At 45.0% G+C, this 22,419-nt stretch overlaps 1 protein-coding gene across 3 annotated transcripts in view; it reads left to right on the forward strand.

The window, feature by feature from the left end:
- Nucleotides 1–8,807: 8,807 nt before the first annotated feature.
- The window catches only part of EXOC6B (exocyst complex component 6B), a 525,494-nt gene continuing 511,882 nt past the window's right edge, over nucleotides 8,808–22,419 (forward strand). For 2 of the 3 annotated variants that reach the window (XM_074195695.1, XM_074195720.1), the window contains exon 1: nucleotides 8,808–8,922. In XM_074195695.1, the coding sequence (XP_074051796.1) occupies nucleotides 8,810–8,922 (113 nt within the window). In that variant the 5' untranslated portion in view covers nucleotides 8,808–8,809. Of the gene's footprint in view, nucleotides 8,923–10,040; nucleotides 22,035–22,419 lie in introns of those variants that run through there. The other variant, XM_074195705.1, reaches the window with a different exon arrangement.

A 22,419-nucleotide genomic window follows, 5' to 3' on the forward strand; every position in this document is an offset into this window, starting at 1 on the left:
TTCATTGAGGACATGCCCTATGCTCCCTGGGCGTAGCTCTCCAAGGCTTTCACTTTCAACCAAAGCCTAGTGAAGATCAGACCTTGGAGGATGTGAAAAAAGTAATTCCTCTTCCTCCCTTGGAACTCCACCCTGGACCTACTCCAAGACTGAGGAGAAGCAGTTCCACCTCTCCCAGAGTCCCTTTAGTGTCCCTTTTATCTAGGGTGATCAAATGGCCAAGTCCATCCCTGTTAAGGCAGAGCTCTTGGCTCTGGGCCATGGTCTGCCTCTAAATATGAGTCTGTGAAAGATCTCATAGCATCTCCAGGGAGCTGAGTGAACCTGAGAAGCCTTGGTTTCAGGGAATAGAATTTTAGGGAGCAGGAAAAGGCAATAATACTGTGAAAAGATAAGGTGGTTCATTTCCCCTTGTGCATAGGCCTTATTTTCTGGCACCTACAAAACTATCGGAAAAGAGAAGAGGGCAACAAAGAAGCTTTATCAGCAACACCTCTCTTCTCTCTCTTTCTTTTCTGTAAGTACAGTTTATTTGTATGTCTCTTTGTCTCTGACTCTCTTTGTCTCTATCTGTTTCTCCTATAACCAGGGACTCTCAAAAGGACTAATTTTGCATGGGGATCATGGGAAAATGAATATAACCTTTGTACATGTATGTTTGTGTCTATGTGTGTTTGGTGTGACTGTATCAAGTATATATGAATGTGTGAATGGTATCTATGTATGTAAAATGTTTGAAAGTGTTTGTGTGTATATCTGTGAGACCGAATGTTTACTGTGTGTATGTGTGTGTACTTGCCATATATGAATAGAGTTTGTGTAAAGACAATATATATGTAGATGTGTGTATGTGTTTGTAAATGGGGTGTGAGTGCGAGTAGTTGTGTGTGGATTTGACATGTATGAGTAGAGTATATGTGTGTATGTGAGTGGTATGTGTATGTGCATGAATGAATGGTATATATGAGAGTAAGTTGGGTGTAAACAGTTTGAAGGTGTGTATGTTTGTATGTATGTGTGTGTGAGTGAATGTTATATGTAGATGAGAGAGGTATGTGTCAGAGTGATTGTTGTGTAAATTTGTATGTGTGCGTAGAGTGTGTATGTGTGTGTGTGTGTGTGTGTAGCTCAGAGGCTGTGTAGGGAAGAAAATTGGGGTTGAACCTATGGGACCTTGTGGCACAAAAGCCTAGGATGATGTCAGCCTGCTGCTCAGGGCCCTGGGTGAGTTCAGGCTCCTGGGGGGAGCTAAGGATGGAGAGCTCAGTGTTGTCACCACCTGGAGGACTACAGCGAGCCTAGGCTCAGAGGAGAAAGTGGTCCCTGAGGATGTGGGGGTGACAAACACAGCCAAAACATTCTGTGGCCAAGAGATGCCCTGGGAGAGGGTTTGTTACCTCAGGATCAGATGAGAAAATATTTGTAGAGTGCTTACCACAGTGCCCAGCCCATGGTAGTCACTAAATAACTGCTTCCTTCCCCCCCACCTTAGTTCATTAGCTAGATAGAATTAGACTCTCTCTGAACCTTAGGAAATACTTAGTCTTTTGGGGGTTTTACAGGCCTTGCCCTCAGGGAGGCTGTGATCTGCATGGGGAGACAGGACACATATTTACACATGAAATATCCCTATAAAAATGCTCTTGTTCAAGGGCCAGGGCTATTTCTTAGTCATCCTTGCATACCCTAAAGAACATTGTTTGTATACAGTAGGCACTCAAGGTGGTGAGAGTTGTGGGTTGTGTCCTTGGAACAATGGAAGGATGGTGGTACTTTCAGCAGAAAAAGGGAAGCTTGGAGAAGTGCGTTTGGGGAGGACGATCAGTTTCATCTTGGATATGCTAAGTTCAGTCAATGCCAATGGATCATCCAGATGTTGAATGGTTAGTTCATGATGGACATTGGAATTCAGGAGAGAGATGAGGGCCAGAAACATTCATCTGGTAGGGATCTGCCTAGGAGAATGATTGAATACCCGGGAACTGATGAGCACATTGAGAGAGTATGGGGAGGAACGATACAGTTGGGTGATTGGGAATGGACAATGATAGCAAAGGAGACTGAGAAGGCACAGCTAGACAAGCAGCCAAGAGAACCCAGAAAAGAAAAGGAGGGGATGGTCAATAGCTTCAAAACTATAGAGAAAAGGTTATGTAGAATGAGACTCAAGAAAAAGTTGATGAAGCTAAATGTAAAGAGATTATTGGTAATAAAAGGGAAGTAAGGAAATGGAGGCAACCAATGTAGAAGACTGTCTAGACATTTGAAAGTGGAAGAGAAATTACTTTATATTTCCTTTTTCTGTGTAAAAACTTGTACTTTCCAAGTAGATGGTAAGCTCCTTGAGGACAGAGTCTGTCTTTGAATTGTCTGATACATGTTGGACTGATTCAAAGAGCTGTTGTTTTCCTTTCTTCTCCAAGAGGATCATTTTATCAGGGAGGTGATGTTATGACTTGCAGGTGAATCGCATATAAGTGTGGGAGGACGGTGCAAAGTCACCAGCCTCATTTTCTCTTCTGGAACCATCTGGGTCCAGTAACCAGAAATAGGTCGAGACAACTGGCAATGACTCTGGTTGCAGTTGGAGACCTTGGTCTTTTTTAAGTTGAGGTCTGGAAGAGGTCTCAGTTTGCCTGAGGCAATGCCTTAGTGAAGAGATGTAGGAAGATACCTGAAAAGACATAGGAAAACTCCTTACAGGGATAATAGAGTCAAGTGAAGGATTTGTTTAGGGATGGGAGAGATCTCCGTAAATTTTAGTTAGCAGAAGGGGGATACAGCAGATAAATTTTAAATTTCAGCTCCCTCACACTGAAACCACCTGAACTTTGCTCCTAGGTCTCCATTGCACTTTTGGAACTTTTTTTTTTTAAAGTAATCCTGGTTAAGTAACTTGCCCAGGATTACACAGCTAAGTGTCTGAGCCTTGATTTGAACTCAGGTTCTCCTGACTCCAGGGCTGAAATTATGTATTGTATCAATTGTCTGCCCCATCCTGGACAATTTTTTTTTTTAGGTTTTTGCAAGGCAAATGGGTTTCAGTGGCTTGCCCAAGGCCACACAGCTAGGTAATTATTAAGTGTCTGAGACCGGATTTGAACCCAAGTACTCCTGACTTCAAGGCCGGTGCTTTATCCACTGCACCACCTAGCCGCCCCATCCTGGGCATTTTCAAAGCATCTCCCAGCTCCCTTCTATCTGCTGTTTACTTTCATTAGAATGTGAGCTCCTTGAGGGCAGGGACTGTCTTGATTGCAGATAATTGTATTCCCAGGATTTAGCAGAGTGATTGGTATATAGCAAGTGTTTAATAAAGATTTCATCATTGATTCAGTCATAAAAAGAAGGAATGAGAGAGGACAATCTCTCAAAGGAGACAGAAAGAGATGAAATGATTGACCTTGGGGGAGAGAAAGACCATGCCTTTTCCAGAGATTGAAACAAAAGATGATAGAGTTTGGGGGTATAGTGGAGAGGGGTAGAGTTGGAAAGAAGAAGATGGTCTCCATTTTCTCACTAAAGTACGAAGAGATGTTCTTTGCTGAGAGAAAGGAGGGAGGGAATGGTTTTAAAGGTCTGGGGAGAGGAAAAAGTCTGGCAAAACCTTTGTGGGAAGTGTGAGAATCATTCAAGGATGAATAAAAATGTCTACACAGCAGAGAGAGTCAAGTTGATTGTGTAACACATTTATCCTTTATCTCCAAGAATCAGTTTGTGGACATTGACTAGTTCAGTCTAATGGTGCATAAAATAAGATCTTAGAAGCTGTAGGAAAGACTTCTTTTTTTAAAAAAAATTATTCATTTATTTTTGAATTTTACAATTTCCCCCCCTAATTTGGCTTCCCTCCCCCCCACCCCCACAGAAGGCAGTCTCATAGTCTTTACATTGTTTCCAAGCTATTCTTTGATCTAAATTGAATGTGTTGAGAGAGAAATCATATGCTTAAGAAAAAAAATAAAGTATGAGATAGCAAAATTACATAATAAAATAATTTTTTTTAAATTAAAGGTAACAGTCTTTGATCTTTGTTCAAACTCCACAATTTTTTCTCTGGATACAGATGGTATTCTCCATTTCAGACAGCCCAAAATTGTCCCTGATTGCTGTACTTATGAAATGAGCAAGTCCATTAAAATTGATCATTAACCCCATATTGTTGTTATGGTGTACAATGTTCTTCTGGTTCTGCTTATCTCTCTCAGCATCAGTTCATGCAAATCCATCCAGACTTCTCTGAATTCCCATCCCTCCTGGTTTCTAATGGAACAATAGTGTTCCATGACATACATGTACTACAGTTTGTTAAGCCATTCCCTAACTGATGGACATTCACTCAATTTCCAATTCTTTGCTACCACAAACAGGGCTGCTATTAATATTTTTGTACACGAGATGTTTTTACCCTTTTTCATGATCTCTTCAGAGTATAGACCCAGTAGTGGCATTGATGAATCAAAGGGCATACACATTTTCAATGCCCTTTGGGCATAATTCCAAATTGCTCTCCAGAAAGGTTGGATGAGTTCACAGCTCCACCAACAATGTATTAGTGTCCCAGAATTCCCACATCCCTTTCAACATTGATCATTGTCCTTTCTGGTCATATTGGTCAGTCTGAGAGGTATGAGGTGGTACCTCTTCTTAAAGAAATTTGCATTTTTCTAATACGTAATGATTTAGAGCAATTTTTCACATGACTATGGATCACTTTGATTTCCTCATTTGTAAATTGCTTCCACATATCCTTTGACCATTTGTCAATTGGGGAATGGCTTTTTTAAAAATAAATTTGACTCAGTTCACTATATATTTTAGAAATGAGTCCCTTGTCAAAAATACTAGTTGTAAAAATTGTTTCTGTGGGAAAGGCTTCTTAATAGAATTGTCCTCAGGTGGAACTGGCAAGTATTATCAGACTGAGTCTCTTGATATTGTGACTTTGTCCAAGGTCACATAATTTGAATGTGTCTGAGTTAGGGTTTGGACAAATATAATCCTCAGTTTATAGCTGACAAAATTATTTGTCAGAGATATTTGCATGTGTTTACTCTATTTGAAGAGGGGTTCTTTTTCAAAATGGTTTAAAATTTTTTTTTCCAATTACATGTAGAAATAAGTTTCAACATTCATTTTTGTAATGTTTTCTGCATTTGGATTCCATAGTTCTTTCTCTTGATGTGGATGGCATTTTCAATCACAGATCTTTTAGAATTCTTTGATTACTATATTGTTGAGAAAAATTAAGTTCATCATACTTGATCACTGAACAGTATTGTTGTTCTACTCACTTCACTCAGCATCAGTTCATGTAAGTCTCTTCAGGTTTTTCCTGAAATCTGCGTGCTCATTGTTTCTTACAGAGTAATATACTTTATAACATTCATGTACCACAATTTGGTCAACCATTCCCCAATTAATAAACATCCCCTAAATCTTCTAAATCTTTGCCACTCCAGAAAGAGCTGCTATAAACATTTTTGTTCACGTGGGTCTTTCCCCCTTTTTTGTGATCTCTTTGGGATACAGATCTAGTAGCGGTATTACTGATCAAAGGATATGCCCAATTTTATAACCTTTAGACATAGTTTCAAATTGTTCTCCAGAATGGTTGGATCAATTCATAACTCCACCCAATTTTCCCACATTCCCTCTAGTATTGATCATTTTCCTTTTCTGTCATATTAGCCAATCTGATTGGTGTAAGATGGTACTTCAGAGTTGTTTTAATTTGCATTTCTCTAAATAATAGTGACAGAACATTTTTTCATATGACTATACATATAACTTTAATTTCTTCATCTGAAAACCACCTGTTCATATCCTTTGACCATTTGTCAATTGGGAATTACTGGAATTATTTTTTTCTTTTTTTTCAAGGCAATGGGGTTAAGTGATTTGCCCAAGGTCACACAGCTAGGTAATTAAGTGTTTGGGGCCAAATTTGACCTCTGGTCCTCCTGATTCCAGGGTCAGTGCTCTATCCACTGAGCCACCTAGCTGCCCCCAAATTATTAGAATTCTTATAAATTTGACTAGGTTCTTTATATATTTTGGAAATTCATTTTTATCAGAAACACTGAATGTAAAAATTTTTTCCTACTTTCTGCTTTTCTCTAATCTTAGTAATATTGGTTTTTGTTTGTTCAAAAACTTCATTTCAATGTAATTTAAATTATACTTTTTGCATTTCATAATGTTTTTTATCTCTTCTTTGGTCATAAATTCTTTTTTAAAGAAGGATTCTTAGGGTGCAGCTAGTTGGCGTGAAATATACAGTATTGGCCCTGAAGTGAGGAGGACTTGAGTTCAAATTCAGCCTCAGATACATAACATTTATCTAGTTGTGTGACCTTAGACAAGTCTTTTAACCCCATTGCCTTGCAAAAACCAAAAAAAAAAAAAAACGAAAGAAGCATTCTTAACCTGATTTGTGTTATGGATCCCTTTGACATTCTAGGACCCTCCTCATTCTAATGTTTTTAAATGCATAATATAAAATACAAATGATTATTAAAGAAATTACTTCTGTTGAAATAACAATGTACTTCTTCCCATTCAAGTTTTGGGATCTCCTGATATCTACTCACAGTCCTGCAAGAGACTTTTATACTGCTGACCAAGAGTGTACCCAAAGCCCTTGAAGATTTTTGGCTAGTGAATGGACTTTATTTTTATTAGGAATAGATGGTGGAGAGGTAGAAATTTGAACCCTAGACACCAGACTTCTAGCTGCAGTATTCTTTCTACTATTTTAAACTGCCTATGAATTATTCATAGGGATGATTTCTGTTCATAGGGAAGCACTGTTTTGGAGTCAGAAAACATGACTTTCAGTCTTGGGTTTGCTCATTACTGTGCAGCCTTGGGCAAAAGATCCTTTGTCCTTTTTTAACTTCAGTTTGTGCCATCAAATGAAAAGTTGAATTATATGATTTCCAAAGCCCTTCCAGTTTTTAAGCTAATAGAAAATAATGAATTTGGAATGAAAATAGGTGAGTTGAGAGGAGGCAGAAGGACAATAGGAAGAATAGATTCAGGGATCATTGGACCCAAGTACAAATCCAAGCTCTCCCACTTATACTCAATAGCGAGTCCATATGCATCCATTATGAACCTACAATGTGCCAGATCCTGTGCCAAATGGTGGGGATACAAGAATGTTAAAAAACTAACAAAAAGTCAAATTCTTGCTCTCAAGATGCTTACAATCTGATGAGGGAAATAACACGCAAGCGGCTATGAACAAGAGATTTAGAGGATTACAGAGAAGGCCCTAGTGTGAAGGAAGCTTGGGGAAGGCTTCTCATAGTGGGTGGGATTTTAGCTAGGACTTGAAGGAAGCCAGGGAGATCAGGAGATGGAGATGAGGGGGAAGCCTCTCCTAGAGAAAATGCTGGAAATCAGATGGAGGGTCTTGTTGAATGTTGCTGGATGGAAAAGGAAGGGGAGGGTTGGAAATTTAGGAGGGAATCGGGCAATTGAAGGGTTGTGTAACTTCTTTCAGCTTCATTTTCTCCTTCTGAAAAGCCTATTTTAGTTTTCTATGATGGCATGATAGGACTCTATTGGCCAAGTTCAGCGATGCTCACTTCATCAGTCAGTCAGGCAATAAGCCTTTGTTTATTTTTATCTTAAGAGTATTATTTCTCCCCCCAATAGTCTTCAACATTCATTTTTGTATAATTTTCTCCCTCTCTCCTTTCCCAAGATAGCAAGGAATATGATATAGGTTATACGCGTGTGGTCATGTTAAGCATATTTCCACTTTATTCATGTTGTGAAAGAGAAATAGAATAAAAAGGGAGAAGCATGAGAAAGGAAGCAAATTAAAAGGTGAAAATGGCATGTTTGCTGCCATCTGCATTCAGACTCATAGTTCTTTGGGCTGGCAGTGCCCATCACGAGTCCTGTGGGGTTGCCGGGGACCCCCGCCCTGCTGAGAAGGGCGCAGGCACCCCGGGTGGGGGGGACACGACGCGGCTGTTCCGGGCTCCAGGGTCCCCGCGTCTGCTCGGTTCGTCCCTCCTCTGGAAGGCTGCGACCCCCGGGAGGGGCCGCCGCGGACCAGGCTGGGGGCTGCGCCGGGTCGCCCGCCTCGCTTTCTGCTCTCCAGGCCCTGGGCGCAGCGAGGGGCGCAGAATGGCCGGAGATGGCCCCGGCTGCCCCGGGCACTCGACTCTCGGCCCTCGGCTGCCTGCTCCGGGGCTCGGCGGGCCGCGGACTACAGCTTCCGGGCCCGGCGCGGCGGCGCAGGCGCGGGGCGGGGCGGGCGGGCGCGGACTACAGCTCCCGGCAGGCCCGGCGCGGCGGCGCAGGCGCGGGGCGGGGCGGGCGGGCGCGGACTACAGCTCCCGGCAGGCCCGGCGCGGCGGCGCAGGCGCGGGGCGGGGCGGGCGGGCGCGGACTACAGCTTCCGGCAGCCCGGCGCGGCGGCGGGGCGGGGCGGGGCGGGCGGGCGCGGACTACAGCTCCCGGCAGGCCCGGCGCGGCGGCGCAGGCGCGGGGCGGGCGGCGCGGGGCGGGGCGGGGCGGGCGGGCGCGGACTACAGCTCCCGGCAGGCCCGGCGCGGCGGCGCAGGCGCGGGGCGGGGCGGGCGGGCGCGGACTACAGCTCCCGGCAGGCCCGGCGCGGCGGCGCAGGCGCGGGGCGGGGCGCAGGCGCGGGGCGGGGCGCAGGCGCGGGGCGGGGCGCAGGCGCGGGGCGGGGCGGGCGGGGCGGGGCCGTTGCCGGGCGGCCGGGGCGCGGGCGCGGCGGGGCGGCTGCGGGCGGGCGCGGGAGGCGGCGCGGGGCGGGGGCCGGCCCATGCAGCGGGGGAAGATGGCGGAGGCGGAGAGCCTGGAGACGGCGGCCGAGCACGAGCGGATCCTGCGGGAGATCGAGAGCACGGACACGGCCTGCATCGGGCCCACGCTCAGGTAGCGCCGGCGCGGCGGGGAGGGGCCCCGCCCCCGCCCCCCGCCCCCCGCCCCCCGCCAGGCCGGGCCCCGCCCCCGCCCCTCCCCCCGCCCCCTCCTCAGAGGCCCCCCCCCCCCCGTCAGGAGCCGGAGCCCCCCAAAGGCCGGCCCCCCGAGACGCCCCTCCCCAGAAGGCCCCGGCGCGCCCCCGGCTTCTTCCCCAAGGTCACCCTTCGCCCCCTCCCCCCGGCCCCCCCCGCCCCGGCCCCCCCCCCGGGGTCCGCAGCGCCCCGGCCCCCCCCCCCCCGGGGTCCGCAGCGCCCCGGCCCCCCCCCCGGGGTCCGCAGCGCCCCGGCCCCCCCCCGGGGTCCGCAGCGCCCGGCCCCCCCCGGGGTCCGCAGCGCCCCCCCCCCCGGGGTCCGCAGCGCCCCGGCCCCCCCCCCGGGGTCCGCAGCGCCCCGGCCCCCCGTCTCTGCCCCGGGCTCTTCCCTGAGCTTACCGCCCCCTGCTCCTCCTGATGCCTTTGGGAGGCAGCCCCCCCCATCTCGGGGGTGCCAGCTCCGGAGGGGCCCCTCGGACTGAGGCTGCCAGCTCTAGGACAAGCGTGTGGCTCCCCGGGCCGGGGCCAGGCCTCCGGCCCCAGCCAGGGTCTCTCCAGCTTGTCTGGAGCAGCCCCCCTCCCCTTGGCTGCCTTCCACACCATCGGCCCCCGCCCCTCCCCCGCCCCCCAACGCCAGCCTCACCCCCTTGAGTAAGGCTTTTCCAGGACCAAGGTGCATTCCCTTAGATCAAGAAGGGAGACCCCCTGCCCACCACCGAGTCCCTTTGGCAAGCAAGGAAGCAAGGCCTCCCCGTCCTTTCCCCAAAGCCGGCTGCTTCACACGGCCCCCCAGGATGTTCCCCCTCCTCTCTTTCTGAGAGTCAGACTGCTCCTCCCACGGCTCCAAGAGGCCAGGGTCCTGGACCCTCCAGAAAGACAAGACAAAACCTCACGTCCTCAGAGTGGGGTTTGTTCCCACCTAGCAGCCTCCCATAGTAATTCAACCCCTTCTTAAAAATCCCAGGCCCTCAAAACAGACATCCGACTCCCTGCCCCCCCCCCCCCCCCCCAGGAGATTTTCTCCTTCCTCCCTCCCAAGGCCTCTTTCCCTCCTCCCCCAAATAATCAAATACCTTTCCTCCCCTCCAATCCCACCTATAGAGTGACTGAACCTTGGCAAAGAGCTTTTACATACTATCTCATTTGATCCACTAGCCCTGGGAGGTGGGCTCTTTTATTATCCACATTTTACAGATGAGGAAACTGAGAAAGGTTGAGCTGTTTGTTGAGTGATTTATCCAGGATCATCCACTGAAGGGTTTGAAGTCAGGTCTTCCTGCTGCCACTGAGCAGCCTCACTTGTCCTTAGTGCCTTCCATCTCCTTTCACCTCTGAGTTTAGGGCTGTCAGCTCCTTTTTTGGTGATACTTCTCTCTTTTCTTCATAAAAGAACTGATCCAAGACCCTCGCTTCCCCAATTTTATTCTCTTGCCCCAATGTTCTTGCTCAGTTTGTAACTTAATGCTTCTTTGGAGAGTTAGGTCCCTCTAGGAGTGATCTCCTCCCTGTGCCTTTCCCCAGGGAAGAGTCAGGTTCCCTCCCCAGTGAAATCCTCTTCTCCAGTTGGGCTTCTGAGAAGAGGAGATGTAACTTCCCTATATCCCTAACATATCCCCCCCAGTCAGTTCTATCTTCCCTCTTGTCCCAGTCTCTAACTTTTCCTCTTAATTGATTAATTCCATAAAGAGTTTGGTGCTGGAGGTCTGACATAAATTGACCCCACCTGATGCTTTGGTAGGAGGTAGAATTAAGAGATGTGCTTAAGCAAGGGGGGGGGGGCACTTGGAAGCAGAAGAGGAAATTAAGCTTCTCTGCTTTGGAGAGAAGGAAATCCAGGAGGCATTGAAAACTGGGGGCCTGCCTTGGAGTCCTGACCTTGGGAGATACAGCTCTGGAGGAACTGCCAATCCTCCCTATTCTCCCTGTTCCAGATGGTCCTCTTCCCAGCACTACCCATCAGGTTTTCTACCCTATATTTTGTAGGACTAGAGTCAGTAGTCCCCTCTGGCTTCTTTGCACACTTTCCTTATGGGTCATTATCATTGCTGTCCCCCATTTTCCATCTTGCTGTCACTCAGGCTTTATTATATTAGCAGTCTTCCTACATCCTGCCAGTTGCTTTTCCTTTCATTATTCATCCCTCTCCTCTTCCCTCTCTTTGCCCTGATAGCAGACCCAAGAGTCACTATTCCTCAGCATTTGTATACCTCTCTGCCCCACCCAAGGGTCCTTAGGGGCAACCCCATCCCTCCACTCTCTAGCCTCTTCCCCACCCCCTCAGACAGGAGTAGTCCAACAGTCTTGCCTCCTTCCTTTCTGCCCTTGGTCTCTGGCTCTTCTTTTCCACCTCGTTTGTTCTCAGGTACCACAGTCCTCAGGGCCTTTCCTTACACCTTTGGTATCAGTTTCTGAGGCCTGCCTGGGAGCCACCTGGGAGCCCCCTGGCAGTCAGGGCCAAAGACTCATTCTGGAGCCCTGGGGCTTAGGGAGAGTGGGTCTGCTTGGGCAGCCAGAAGGGCTTGGTGTCATTGCTCTGGTCTCCAGCCTCAGAAGGAGGATATTCTTCAGGTCTCTGCTTGAAGCCGCTGTTCCAGATGACTGGTTGCTCCATGGGCAGATCTCTGGGTGACCCCTGCCTTCATTGCTTCCTGCCTCAGTTTCCACATCTGTACAATGAGGATGCCAGTGGCACCTTTGTCACAGGGTGGTTGTGAGGCTTGGACGAGAGAATCTTTGGGCCTGGCTCACAGTGGGCCCATCCTAAGAGCTTATTTATTTCTTCCTTTTGGCCCCTCCTGGGTGAGGGGTGCCCTCCTGCCTTGACCTCTCCACAGGTCCTTCTGGAGGGGAGCTTTCCCAGGATAAGCTTCAACCCACTGATGCACAGTGGGCTCTTCATAGGAGCTTGATGCTTTCCCTCCTCTCTTGTCTTCCACTAGTGATCTTGGCTGTAGCCTATAAACCCACTTGGCAGTATTCATGAGCTCCCTGTTTCCTGGTTTGGGGGGTGGCCGCCTTCCAAGCTGGAGGAGGAGCTACTGAGAAGATCCTTGAGTTGAGGACAGCTCCGTCCTTTCCGTGGTCTTCACGCTTCCTGATCTCGGTGTCTCCCTTTGACCACATGCAGTCAGTTGGCACCCTGTGGTTCCTGAAGCTCCATGCCATCCTTCAGATTTGTCAGCTGCTTTCCGCCCATCCAGCCACTGCCTTCAATTGGGCCCTGATCATCGCTCTCCTGGACCACAACTTTACTCTGGGCCAGCAGAGCCACCAAAGGGATTTTCCTCTGTTGTGAATCTGGTGATGTCCCTACTGAACAGACCAGTTACTCCCCATCATGGATCTCTGGAGCCCAGTATACTCCGATATTTCTGACCTACCAAGTCTTTTTCAAAAGCACCGAAGCTTGACAGCTCAGTGAACCTGGTCTTTTTGACTTTTCTCAGTTCTACTCCCACTTGGACAAATCTGTAGGGACTGTTTCTCATGCTGGAATGATCTTTTTCGAGTTCCACCTTTGTAGGAGGCCTTTCTAGAGATCCTCTCCTCAGAGGTTCTGCCTTCCCCTTGGGGGTGGCTTGTTCCTGTCATTTATGCAATTTTGTCTACACCTCTCTGTGTGCACTTTCCCTCTTGTTAGGATTTCAGCTTGTCAAGAGCATTGACAGTTCCACTTTTTTATTTATATTTTTAAAATATAGCCTGGTATCAGTGCTTTAGGATCTTAGGAAATATTTATTGATTGACTGTGGAAAGGGTTTTTTTTTTCAGCTGTTATTACTTACCCATTAAGGAGTATTAATTTCTATTTGAAAGTATTAAGTTTGTGATAACCACACTGGATTTTCTAATCCTGAATTTGCATCTTTACTGCAGCTCACTGTCTTTAGCCTAAATCTCTTCTCACTTTTCTCTTTGTGGCCCTCTTCTTCCTCTTTTGTCAATGATAGTTAATATGACTTTTCCCGGACCAGATCACTTGCTTTATCACTCAGAATAGCTGGTGTAAGCAGCCCATTAGCAAGACCATTTGGTTTATTCAGGAAATGTTTATCTAGCACCTCCCATCTATCTGTGAGGCACTCTGTTAGTGCTAAGGATCTCGTAATCTGTTCTGGGAAGGAGAACATATATACAACCTCATACAAGAGAGAATAGAATAAATAGATATATAAATAAACAATGGAAAGGCTTAGGATGGAAAGATCCCTAATGCTAGGGAAACTGGAGAAGACTTGATGAGGAAGGCAGTAGAGCACGACTCTTAAGGTGTGGGAGATGGGAACAGAAGGCCCAACTTTGTCTTCTCCTAGTAGTGTGACCCTTGACAAGTTATTTAATTTTGGAAAGGTCTCAGTTTTCTATCAGACAGAAAGAGAATTGCATTATTTGATCTCTGAGGTCCCTTGCAGATAGCCTCATCTGTGATTGTATAACTTGCAGTAGGTAGAGGGTGTTTTAGATGTCTATAAACAAATGGGAAAGGAAAAATGTCTGGGACTGGCCCTTCGTTGGTCTTAATGAAGGCTAGAGAGTATGTGAGAGAGAACTATTGGAGACAGGATTGCAAAGGGGACTTACAACTGTAGAATGGAGTGAAGAAGCTGGATAGTATTTGATAAGACAGTGGAGGGTTTTGATCAGGGAAGAAAAGTCATTGTCCATTGGGAAGAATTCTCTAGCAGGTGAGATAGAGGATGGCTGGGGTTAAGGTGGAGGCAGGCTGTGGCAGTAGTCTAGGCTAGAGGCATTGAAAGGCTGAAGGTGTTGGTGGAGTAAGATAGCGGGGAGATGATCAGTAAAGAGAGATTGTCAGCCAGAGTTGGTTAGTGGACACAGGGATCTGGGTAGAGGCAGGAGGCCCAGGTGCCTTAGTGGACGAGTGGGATAGTTTATGAAGTGGAGCAGGTCTAGGAGGAAGGAGGAGGTTTATCTTCATTGTGTCAGGATATGGTGACATCTCAAATGCTGGTGGAATATGCAGTTGAGTCTCCAGGAGGTGACTGGGCTTCGTGTTGACCCGTGATCTAAATAAAGTCCTAAGCTTGACCAGGTGTAACCACTCTGGCTTTGTCTCATCCTGGGGTCCCATCCCTTCTTGCCATTCTCTCCTTCTGCCAGACTGGAAGTTGCCAAGGAAGTTTGCCTTGGGGGTCTCCCGGTGGTCATTCTCTCACTCTCCTGACTGGCCTTTCCCAGCTTTGAAGGATCTGTTCTTGAGGTCTATTTCTATTGTGTCGTATTAGTTTAAAGAATACGAGAGATGGTCACGGTAAAGTCAGTTCCTATTGAAATAGGACTTAGTCTGCTCTTAGCGGTTCTTAATAGGGTTCATTTCTTTGACTTCTGAAGAAAAGGAAGTTCTGTGGACTTCATCCATGCCACTCACTGTCATTTAATGTGATAAAAAAAAGTAAGGGGACAGAAGTTTTCCCCCTGTTTGCTTCCATCTTTGAGTAATGAAGTTACTTTGGGTAATGAAGGAGAAGTGAAAGTACTTAAGGCTTATTCTAGGCAAATTACTTTCCCCCAGATACAAGTACTCAATACCTCTTGAAAAGTGAAGAATTTGGACTTTTTGTTTCTAGAAATCCTTGCAAACTTGCCTTAGGAAGGGCAACACTTCAGTGAATGGTAGCCTTAGTGAGCCCATAGGCACTGATTAAGCCAGGTCCTGGGCCTAGGTTTTGGGAATAGAAATAAAAACAACCCATTGCCTGTCCTCATGGAGCTTGCACGGGGGGAGGAACTGGGCTCAGAGCATCTGGAAAGACCTTGTTTGGTTTGGAAGAAAGATTGGAAGAGGTGGAAGTGAGTCGATAACTGTCACCTCTAACTTATTCAAAAGAAAAGAATGTGGTCAATGGTGTGGATCATCCTGGTACTTGGGAGAGGTGGCTCTCTAAGCCCTTCCCTCCTTACCAAATGAACTTTTTTATTTCATCAAGTGGTTTTTCTCCCAGGTTGTGCTTATTCACTCTTTCTTTACTCTTCTTTCCCTTTTTTGTTGGGGTTAAGTGACTTGCTCAGGGTCACACAGCTAGTAACTGAGACTGGATTTGAGCTCTTGCCTCCAGGGCTGGTGCACTGTCCACTGCCCACTAGCTGCCCCTGCGCATTCACTCTGTTAAGAGAAGGCAGCTGATGGAGTTGGGGCAGAGCGTTGGGACTGGGGTCAGGCTTTTAATTGTGTGACCCTGAATAAGTCATTTACCCTCCTTTTGGTGCTTCCCCCCCAATACATTATCTAGTCTATCAAGATTGTTGTGAAAATCTGATGAGGTTAAATTTGTAATGTCCTTGGCATGCAGTAAGTAGATGCTTAATAAATTCTCCTTCCTATCTGCTAAGCTTAACGTCCCCTGAGGCAGGGACCCGCATAAAATGCCAAACTAGACATCAAGGCTTCTTCAGTTTTTCCACTTTGATCCAGGAATCCAAGAGCAGCAAATTTATCCTGTAACATTCATTGTCCAGTCAAATAGCTCCAGCTTAGAAGTCATGGGACTCCAGAAGAGATTTGAGTTGTTAAAAAACCATCTTCTGCACATGCAAGCAATTTAGAAAAATGAAATTGAGCTATTAGCTCCTTTAGTGTATTTATGGGAAACTCTTGACTGAGATCTGTTCAGGCTGGCACCTGCTGCAAGACTTTTAATTTTGAAACTCTTTGTTTAGTTAGTTCACAACTGAGCACTGTGGACCCCCAGGATGGCTGTTTGCTACACTGGTATGAGTTAATGCCTCAGCTCTATTAATAGATCCTTTGTTTCCTGAATAAATCCCAATTCTTCGTCTGCATACGGACAGTGTTCTCTAGCGATGATGCTGTGGATGGGTGGTCAGTTGGAGTTCCTAGCCCTTTGGTACCTCTCAGGAATTCCAGAACACTGTTCCTGGTAATACCATTGTAAATGATAGTTCTCTGTTTAACTGATTATCCCTCCTTCCTGGTGTTTGGGTTGAAGATTTTGGAACCTTGCTCTGGAAACTCTTTGAAGGGTCCTGGAACCTTTTAGGAGGCTCAGACTTAAATCAAGAACCCATGAAGGGATCTTCTCATCAGGTTTTGTTTGATGCCCTGAGGAGTCTGGCCATGTAGATGACTAGGGTGAGCATCATTACTCTTTACTGAGGGTCTTTGGGGAAAATAGCAGATCCTGAAAAGTGAAACATCTCTTAAGAAACTAACTTTCCATCTGCCCTTAACTTGTGAGACAGACCAAAGTGAACGATAACATTCTTCAGATGAAACTCCAAATGCCAACAGAACCAGGGTCAGCTGATTCTTTTCATCTTAATTATTTAATCTCTATCTCTCCTCTGGTAAGATCAATTATTCTGCCACTCTTCCTAACCTTGCCCCAGATTCTACTTTGAAAAAAATCAACATCTTTGCCTTCGTGTTACAGCAGGGGCCCCTCAGCCTGTGACCCAGTTAAATGCCAGCTGCGTTTGTCCTTGATTCGGGTCTTTGTTGAATGTTTCTGGAAAGGGCTTTTCCTGCAGAGCAGGGACATTCTCTGAAGGGCCCCATGAACAGATTGATGATGATTTGAATGATTTAAGGTTTTTTTTTTGCCTAATCTTTGCCAGGGTAAAAGAAACCCCTATTCTTTCTTTTCTTTCCCTCTACAAATTTGAATCGAGATGCTATCTTATTGACGGTTTTTTCTGTTCCTGGGTAGGCCATATTCTTTAGGTGTGGAGGTTGGCATTCTCTTAAGAGTTGGGGGGAGCTGGTGAATGCCGACCACGCTTTGGAATTCTTGTGCCCCTAGTCTTAAACAGGTCCCATGTTATTATTGTTTTTCTGAGTACTGACTGATACCACTTGCCATCCAGTAATTTCTGAAAAACTGGAAATAGGAGAGAAGGAAGGGAGAAGAAAATATTGGGAGCTGTATGCATAAGGAGAGATCAGGTCTTGTTGGCTTTTAAGTTGATTACTTATTAGTCCCATAAAGGAGCTAATGGATAGTTTAGTCTAACATGCACTGTTTATAGGTGAGGAATTGAGGGCTGTGAGGAGCCAACTTCCTTTGCCTCAGACTGCCCCAGCAAGTGTGATGGGTAGGCATTCTGGCTTCCAGTGTTCTTTTCACTTTGCTGGATGCCTCTGCTGCATCTTTCCTGTGAACTCAGAACCATTTGTCTGATCAGTATACTTGGGTGTCCAGGTGAACTGGATGGGCAGAACTCCTAAACATCTGCTATAGGATCTGAGCTCAAAAGAAAAAATATTTTCTTATTCATTCATTATTTAAATTTAATGTGATTCATCTCTTGGAAAATGCATTTTTGGGTTTAGCAATGGAGTGCAGTAAAAACTCATGCCAGCAAATCAGTTTTGGATGGTATTTGATTCAGGTTGGCTGAATTCTCTGAGTCTATACTGAGTCTTCTTTTCATATCTTTTGTGATAAAATCTGAACTTTTTTGGGGGGGGGGATAGGAGATAATTCTATTATATTGTTCCAATGGAGGTACTAGTAGACTCTCAATACTTATGGCAGATTTTCTGCTATTATAATTTGTGTTTTGGATTCTTTTTGAAAACTTCCCTATCTCTTTCAGGCTATTCATATGTTACCATTTAACTATCTCTAGTATCTAATATATAATCAGGGAATAGCTGAGGTGCTAGACATGTCCTTTAACTGTGAACTCATATTCAGAAATTGAAAATCAGTGAATTGACTCATGCTTTTGTGGTTTCAGAAGTTTTTCCTTTATCATTAGCAAAGTGATACACATCAATAATGAAAAATAATTTGTATTTATAAATATATCTTTATATTTGCCCTCTCCTTGACCTCTTTAAATGTGTCTGCATATAAAGAGTAGAGTCTTAATTGTCATTTCATTGATAGGAGGGTCTCCCAGATGAAAGACTTCCTTTTCCTGTTCCAGTTGGCTCTTCTGAAGCTTGGTGTCTTGGAGAGTTGACTAGGAGGATTGAAAAGTGAAATGACTTGCCTCAGGTCATGCAGCCATTCTGTGTGTGAGATGGGATTTGAGGCACATGTGGTAGAAACCAACCACGATTCCGGAGAACATACAAAGAAGATTTACAGTGAGAAAATGTGACACCCTGGGAGCTCTCACGCACATGGTCTTAATTTTTTTTTCTCACCCCTTTCTAAGAAACCTCCTTCCCCTTTGGTGTGGATTGACAACCCACTGCTTTGACTGAGTTGTACCACATAGCTTTAGGAAATAGACTCAGTTCTGGTTTGAGCTGTCTCCCGAAGTCTAAAAAAGATTCAGCAAAATTAATATTTGTATTGTTAGGAGGCCAGCAGTAATTTGTTCATTTTATTTAAAGCAAATATTTAAAGGTTCTATTGTGTGTACATACACACACACACACACACACACACACACACACATGAAAATGTGGAAAACAAGAAGTTATTATAAAGGTGGTACCTGTAACCATGTATTTATGTCATTTACTACTGTTTCTATTTTTGGCTGCATTTGGTTCCAGTCCCTGCTGTGTTCATTGTTCTGAGGTTTAGTTCCTTTATGACACTGGATTGGCTGGGTCTCTTTCCTTGTCTTATCTCAGCAGATCTAAAAACGGATTTGTTCTGCACTGTTCTGGAAGGTCAGTTCCTTGTGAAGTCAGATGTGCTGACATTTGTATGGGCTGAACTTTTCCCTAGCCAGCGGACCTTCATTCTTGCCCAAGAGTTTGCCATTAGAGACCCTGCTTGGCTCTGCTTTGCCCTCCCCCTCCATCTTTGGTCAGTCATCACATATGGGTCACCATCACAGAGTAGTGTCTTGCAGATTTTAAGTTTAAAACTTGGGAGATTTTAGAGGCCGACCTTTGGGTGTTGGCTGCCTTCCTGTTAGAGCCAGACATTGGCAAGAAAAATTGTACTTTTCAAAGTAATCATAGGGATCTCCACACATAGGGTATGCTTTGTGTTTTAGTACCTTGTGATTATGTCTAGGAAGAATATAAGGAGGCAGCAACTCAGCAGCAGTGCCTCACAGTTATTTAATGTAGAATTTAACCAGTTTCATTGGCTGGGGGAGTAGTGAAATTTGGATTTCTCTGTGGGAAAATTCTAAATGAATGGATCATTAAAATGCACACCTACCTGGCTTAGGATTTATTGAGGTGATTCAACAGAGGAAGAGAGACTGGTCATTTTAGAGGAGTTTCCCAAGCTCTGCCTTCCTATTGGTGTCTTCCTTATGGTCAAGGGAGATTATATTTGAAAGGCGACAGTTTATGGTAAAAGTGCTTGTTTCCCTTCCCCCCTCTTTTCCCTCCATTATTCATCATATAGCCCCACAATTCAGTTCTCTTGACCTGGTAAGTGCAAGTTACTAGCTAGGTAAAGAGCTCTTTGGTGGGAGAAGTGTTGAGACCTGTCTGTCTTAGACAAGAGGAAGAGAAACTGTGCTGGTTTTCCATCACATGCCCTTTGTTTACACTGATCTTACTTTTTTGGTTGAACTTACAGGATTGGTAAGTGTCTAACTGAAAGCCAAGATGGTCTGTTTTTTAGAACTGGATCTTTTGTATGCAGTCCTCCTTCCAGTCTTTTGGATAAAGGTCATGGAAAGAGGTTTTTCTTCATTCAGTAGTAGAGCCAGATGCAAAATGCAACAGGAGACCAAAGGATTGATTGTCAAAGATGGAAATTTCTTGAAGTTGTAAACTTAGATTTTGTCCAACCAAAATGCTTTCCTGGATTTTGATGGTGAGGCAATCCTCCAAGGGGCAGCAGGAAGCTAAATGACCCAGGTAGAGGCCATATGATTGGGACTAGAATTCCAAATGTCATATTTTTTTCAGTTATGCTGTTTGGTCTTTTTCTTCAATTTGGCATCAGTTTAATTTAGTCTGTATCTTGAGGCATGCATTGATTGTTTAGATAATGTTCAATATACCTGTGTCCCATGGTTTAAAAATTTGTGAACTTTCTGTGATGTTATTCTGAATTTTAGCATATATCTATGCTTATTATTACCATTCTATTCCTAGTCATGTTTGTCATTTGTCATTCATTGGATATTGTATCTACCTTGTCAATGTACTGCAGTTTTGAGAAAATAAAAGATGAACTAAAACCAGTTCATTTTTTTCCTCATTATCAATACCGGCAAGTTGTGATCAGATGAAAACTGATGAGGATTTTTGGATTAGGAATGAACTTTAAACTTGTCTGGTCCTGTAACCTGTTGTCATGAGCCTCTGAGAGAATGAAAGTGTAGAGCTGTCAGTTTTGCTTCAGCTCCTTCACATCCTCTCCTGCAATGAGGATAAAGAGTGCCAGACCAATGCTGATCAGGAAAGCCAGCAAAAAGTCACAGAGTGATTATTTTCCCAGCCCAGGACAGCATAAGAAGACAGATAAAGAGGTCTGTAGATACTGGAGTTAGGGTGGAATGAAACCAAGGTTGGTCTGAATACTTACCTTTCCATGGAAGTTCTTGGAGGATCCAGGCTTTCTGAGGATGGAACCCCTGAGACAGCATATACTTCTAGTGTGAGAAGTCCAGGGTGAGCTTGTAGGGAGGAATGGTAGAGGAAGTACCGAGTTTTAAAGAGTGGAGCCAGGAGAGGAATGAAGACATTGTTATTCCACATCCATTTTTTGGCTAACTCTGATACTTTGTTTTTTCATAAATGGATCTGAAATATCCTTCTGAAATTGATATCTTTTGCTTTCACTAAGTAATATCCTTCATGTTTTTGGAGACTGATGCCATAAATGTTATTCTTAAATTGCCTTAAACAAAATTTACTTAGTTTTTGATATAATGCTTATATGGCTTAATTTCCTTTCCGGTTGTTGATATAGAAATACTTCTGGATGTGCTTAAGTTTGTCAAAAATCTTCCTAAAATGTGGCTTAAAACAGGGCAAAGTAACTCTACATGTAGCTTGATCAGGGTAGAGGTTGATCTCCCTCATTGAGAATAGATTCTGCCTCTGCTTAAACCCCCAGATACTCAAATATTAAAAAAAAATCACCTCTTTTGGCCTCCATATCATGTCCTTTGCTCATAGGGACCTTGCATTCCACTAAAGTCTAAAGGTTTTTCATGTATACTCTTGTCTAGCCATACTTTTCCCTGTAATGTCTTTCAACAGTTGTACTAAGGAATAGGATCTTGTAACTTTCCTTGTGACATTTCCTCTTGGCCCATTGCACTATCAAGCAATTGGAAGAATTGGTGTGATGCTGTCCCAAAATCCTTTACCCCTTTCTGCATCACATTGTTTTTGCTCTTTTGGTGGATGATGTGATCATACCTGTGAGGGTGTGATAGGGATCAATGCAAGATCAAATTCAGGGTTGGGGAAAGAAATCTTAGACCTCCTCTTGTCTGATATCCTTATTTTACTGTGGAGGAGACAGGCTCAGAGAAGTTAAATCTATTGAACAGATCATTAGTAAATGTCTCCTTTTCGTGATGGAGCTAGAAAGACTCAAAATAAAAGTTCTGGCTCTTCAAGGAGTTGATGTTTGACAGAGACCTCTTCTCTCCCACACTTTCTTTTGGAGCCTCCCAAATACTGAGCATGTGCCAACCTCACTGACAATGTGAACTTCCCTGGAAAGGACACTGCCAAAATAAGTGAACTTGTCCACAGACCTGTAATCGATGGTTCCACATATGGTTGGTTTGGTGCTGGCTGATGGAGCCCCTGGATTTTCCTGGTGTTCATTGTTAGACCAAAATGAGCACAAACGGCAGAGAATTGATCCATACTTGTGTTGCATCTCAGCTTCAGAGGCTGCATTGAGGCACAATCATCTGCAGACGGAAGATCATGCACCAACACTCCCTCCACTTTGGTCTTGGCTTGTTGCCTTTTCAAGTTGAAGAATTTGCCATCAGTACAATAGCTGACCTTGAAACCATGTTCATCCTCAGGGAAGCTGTTTGATAACATGGCTAAACATCATATTAAAAAAACATGGAAGCAAGGACACATCCTTGTTTCACTCCATTGGCGACTGGGAAATCTTGAGAGCATCATCCACTGTCCAGAATGCAGGTAAGCACACTGTCATGAAAATGACCGACAATGCTGATGAACATCTCTGGGCAACCAAATTATGACATAATTTTCCATAAGCCCTCATAACTGACAGTATCAAAGACTTTGGTCAGACCTGCAAATGCTTTCTATATACCTCTGTTCTGTTCCTGACATTTTTTTTCTGGAGTTGTTGGGCAGCAAACACCATATTGACTGTTTTTAGACCATTTCTGAAGCCACATTTGCTCTCTGGGAGGGGACCATCTTCCAGATGAAGGATCACCCTATTGAGAAGGACTTTGGCAAGGATCTTACCAACAGTGACTAAAAGAGAAACATTCCTGTGATTGTCATGGGGTGTTGTATTCCTTTTACCTTTATAGGGATGGATAATGGAGGC

Source organism: Macrotis lagotis, chromosome 1 (assembly GCF_037893015.1).
Source record: "Macrotis lagotis isolate mMagLag1 chromosome 1, bilby.v1.9.chrom.fasta, whole genome shotgun sequence".
NCBI classification, from domain to species: Eukaryota; Metazoa; Chordata; class Mammalia; order Peramelemorphia; family Peramelidae; genus Macrotis; species Macrotis lagotis.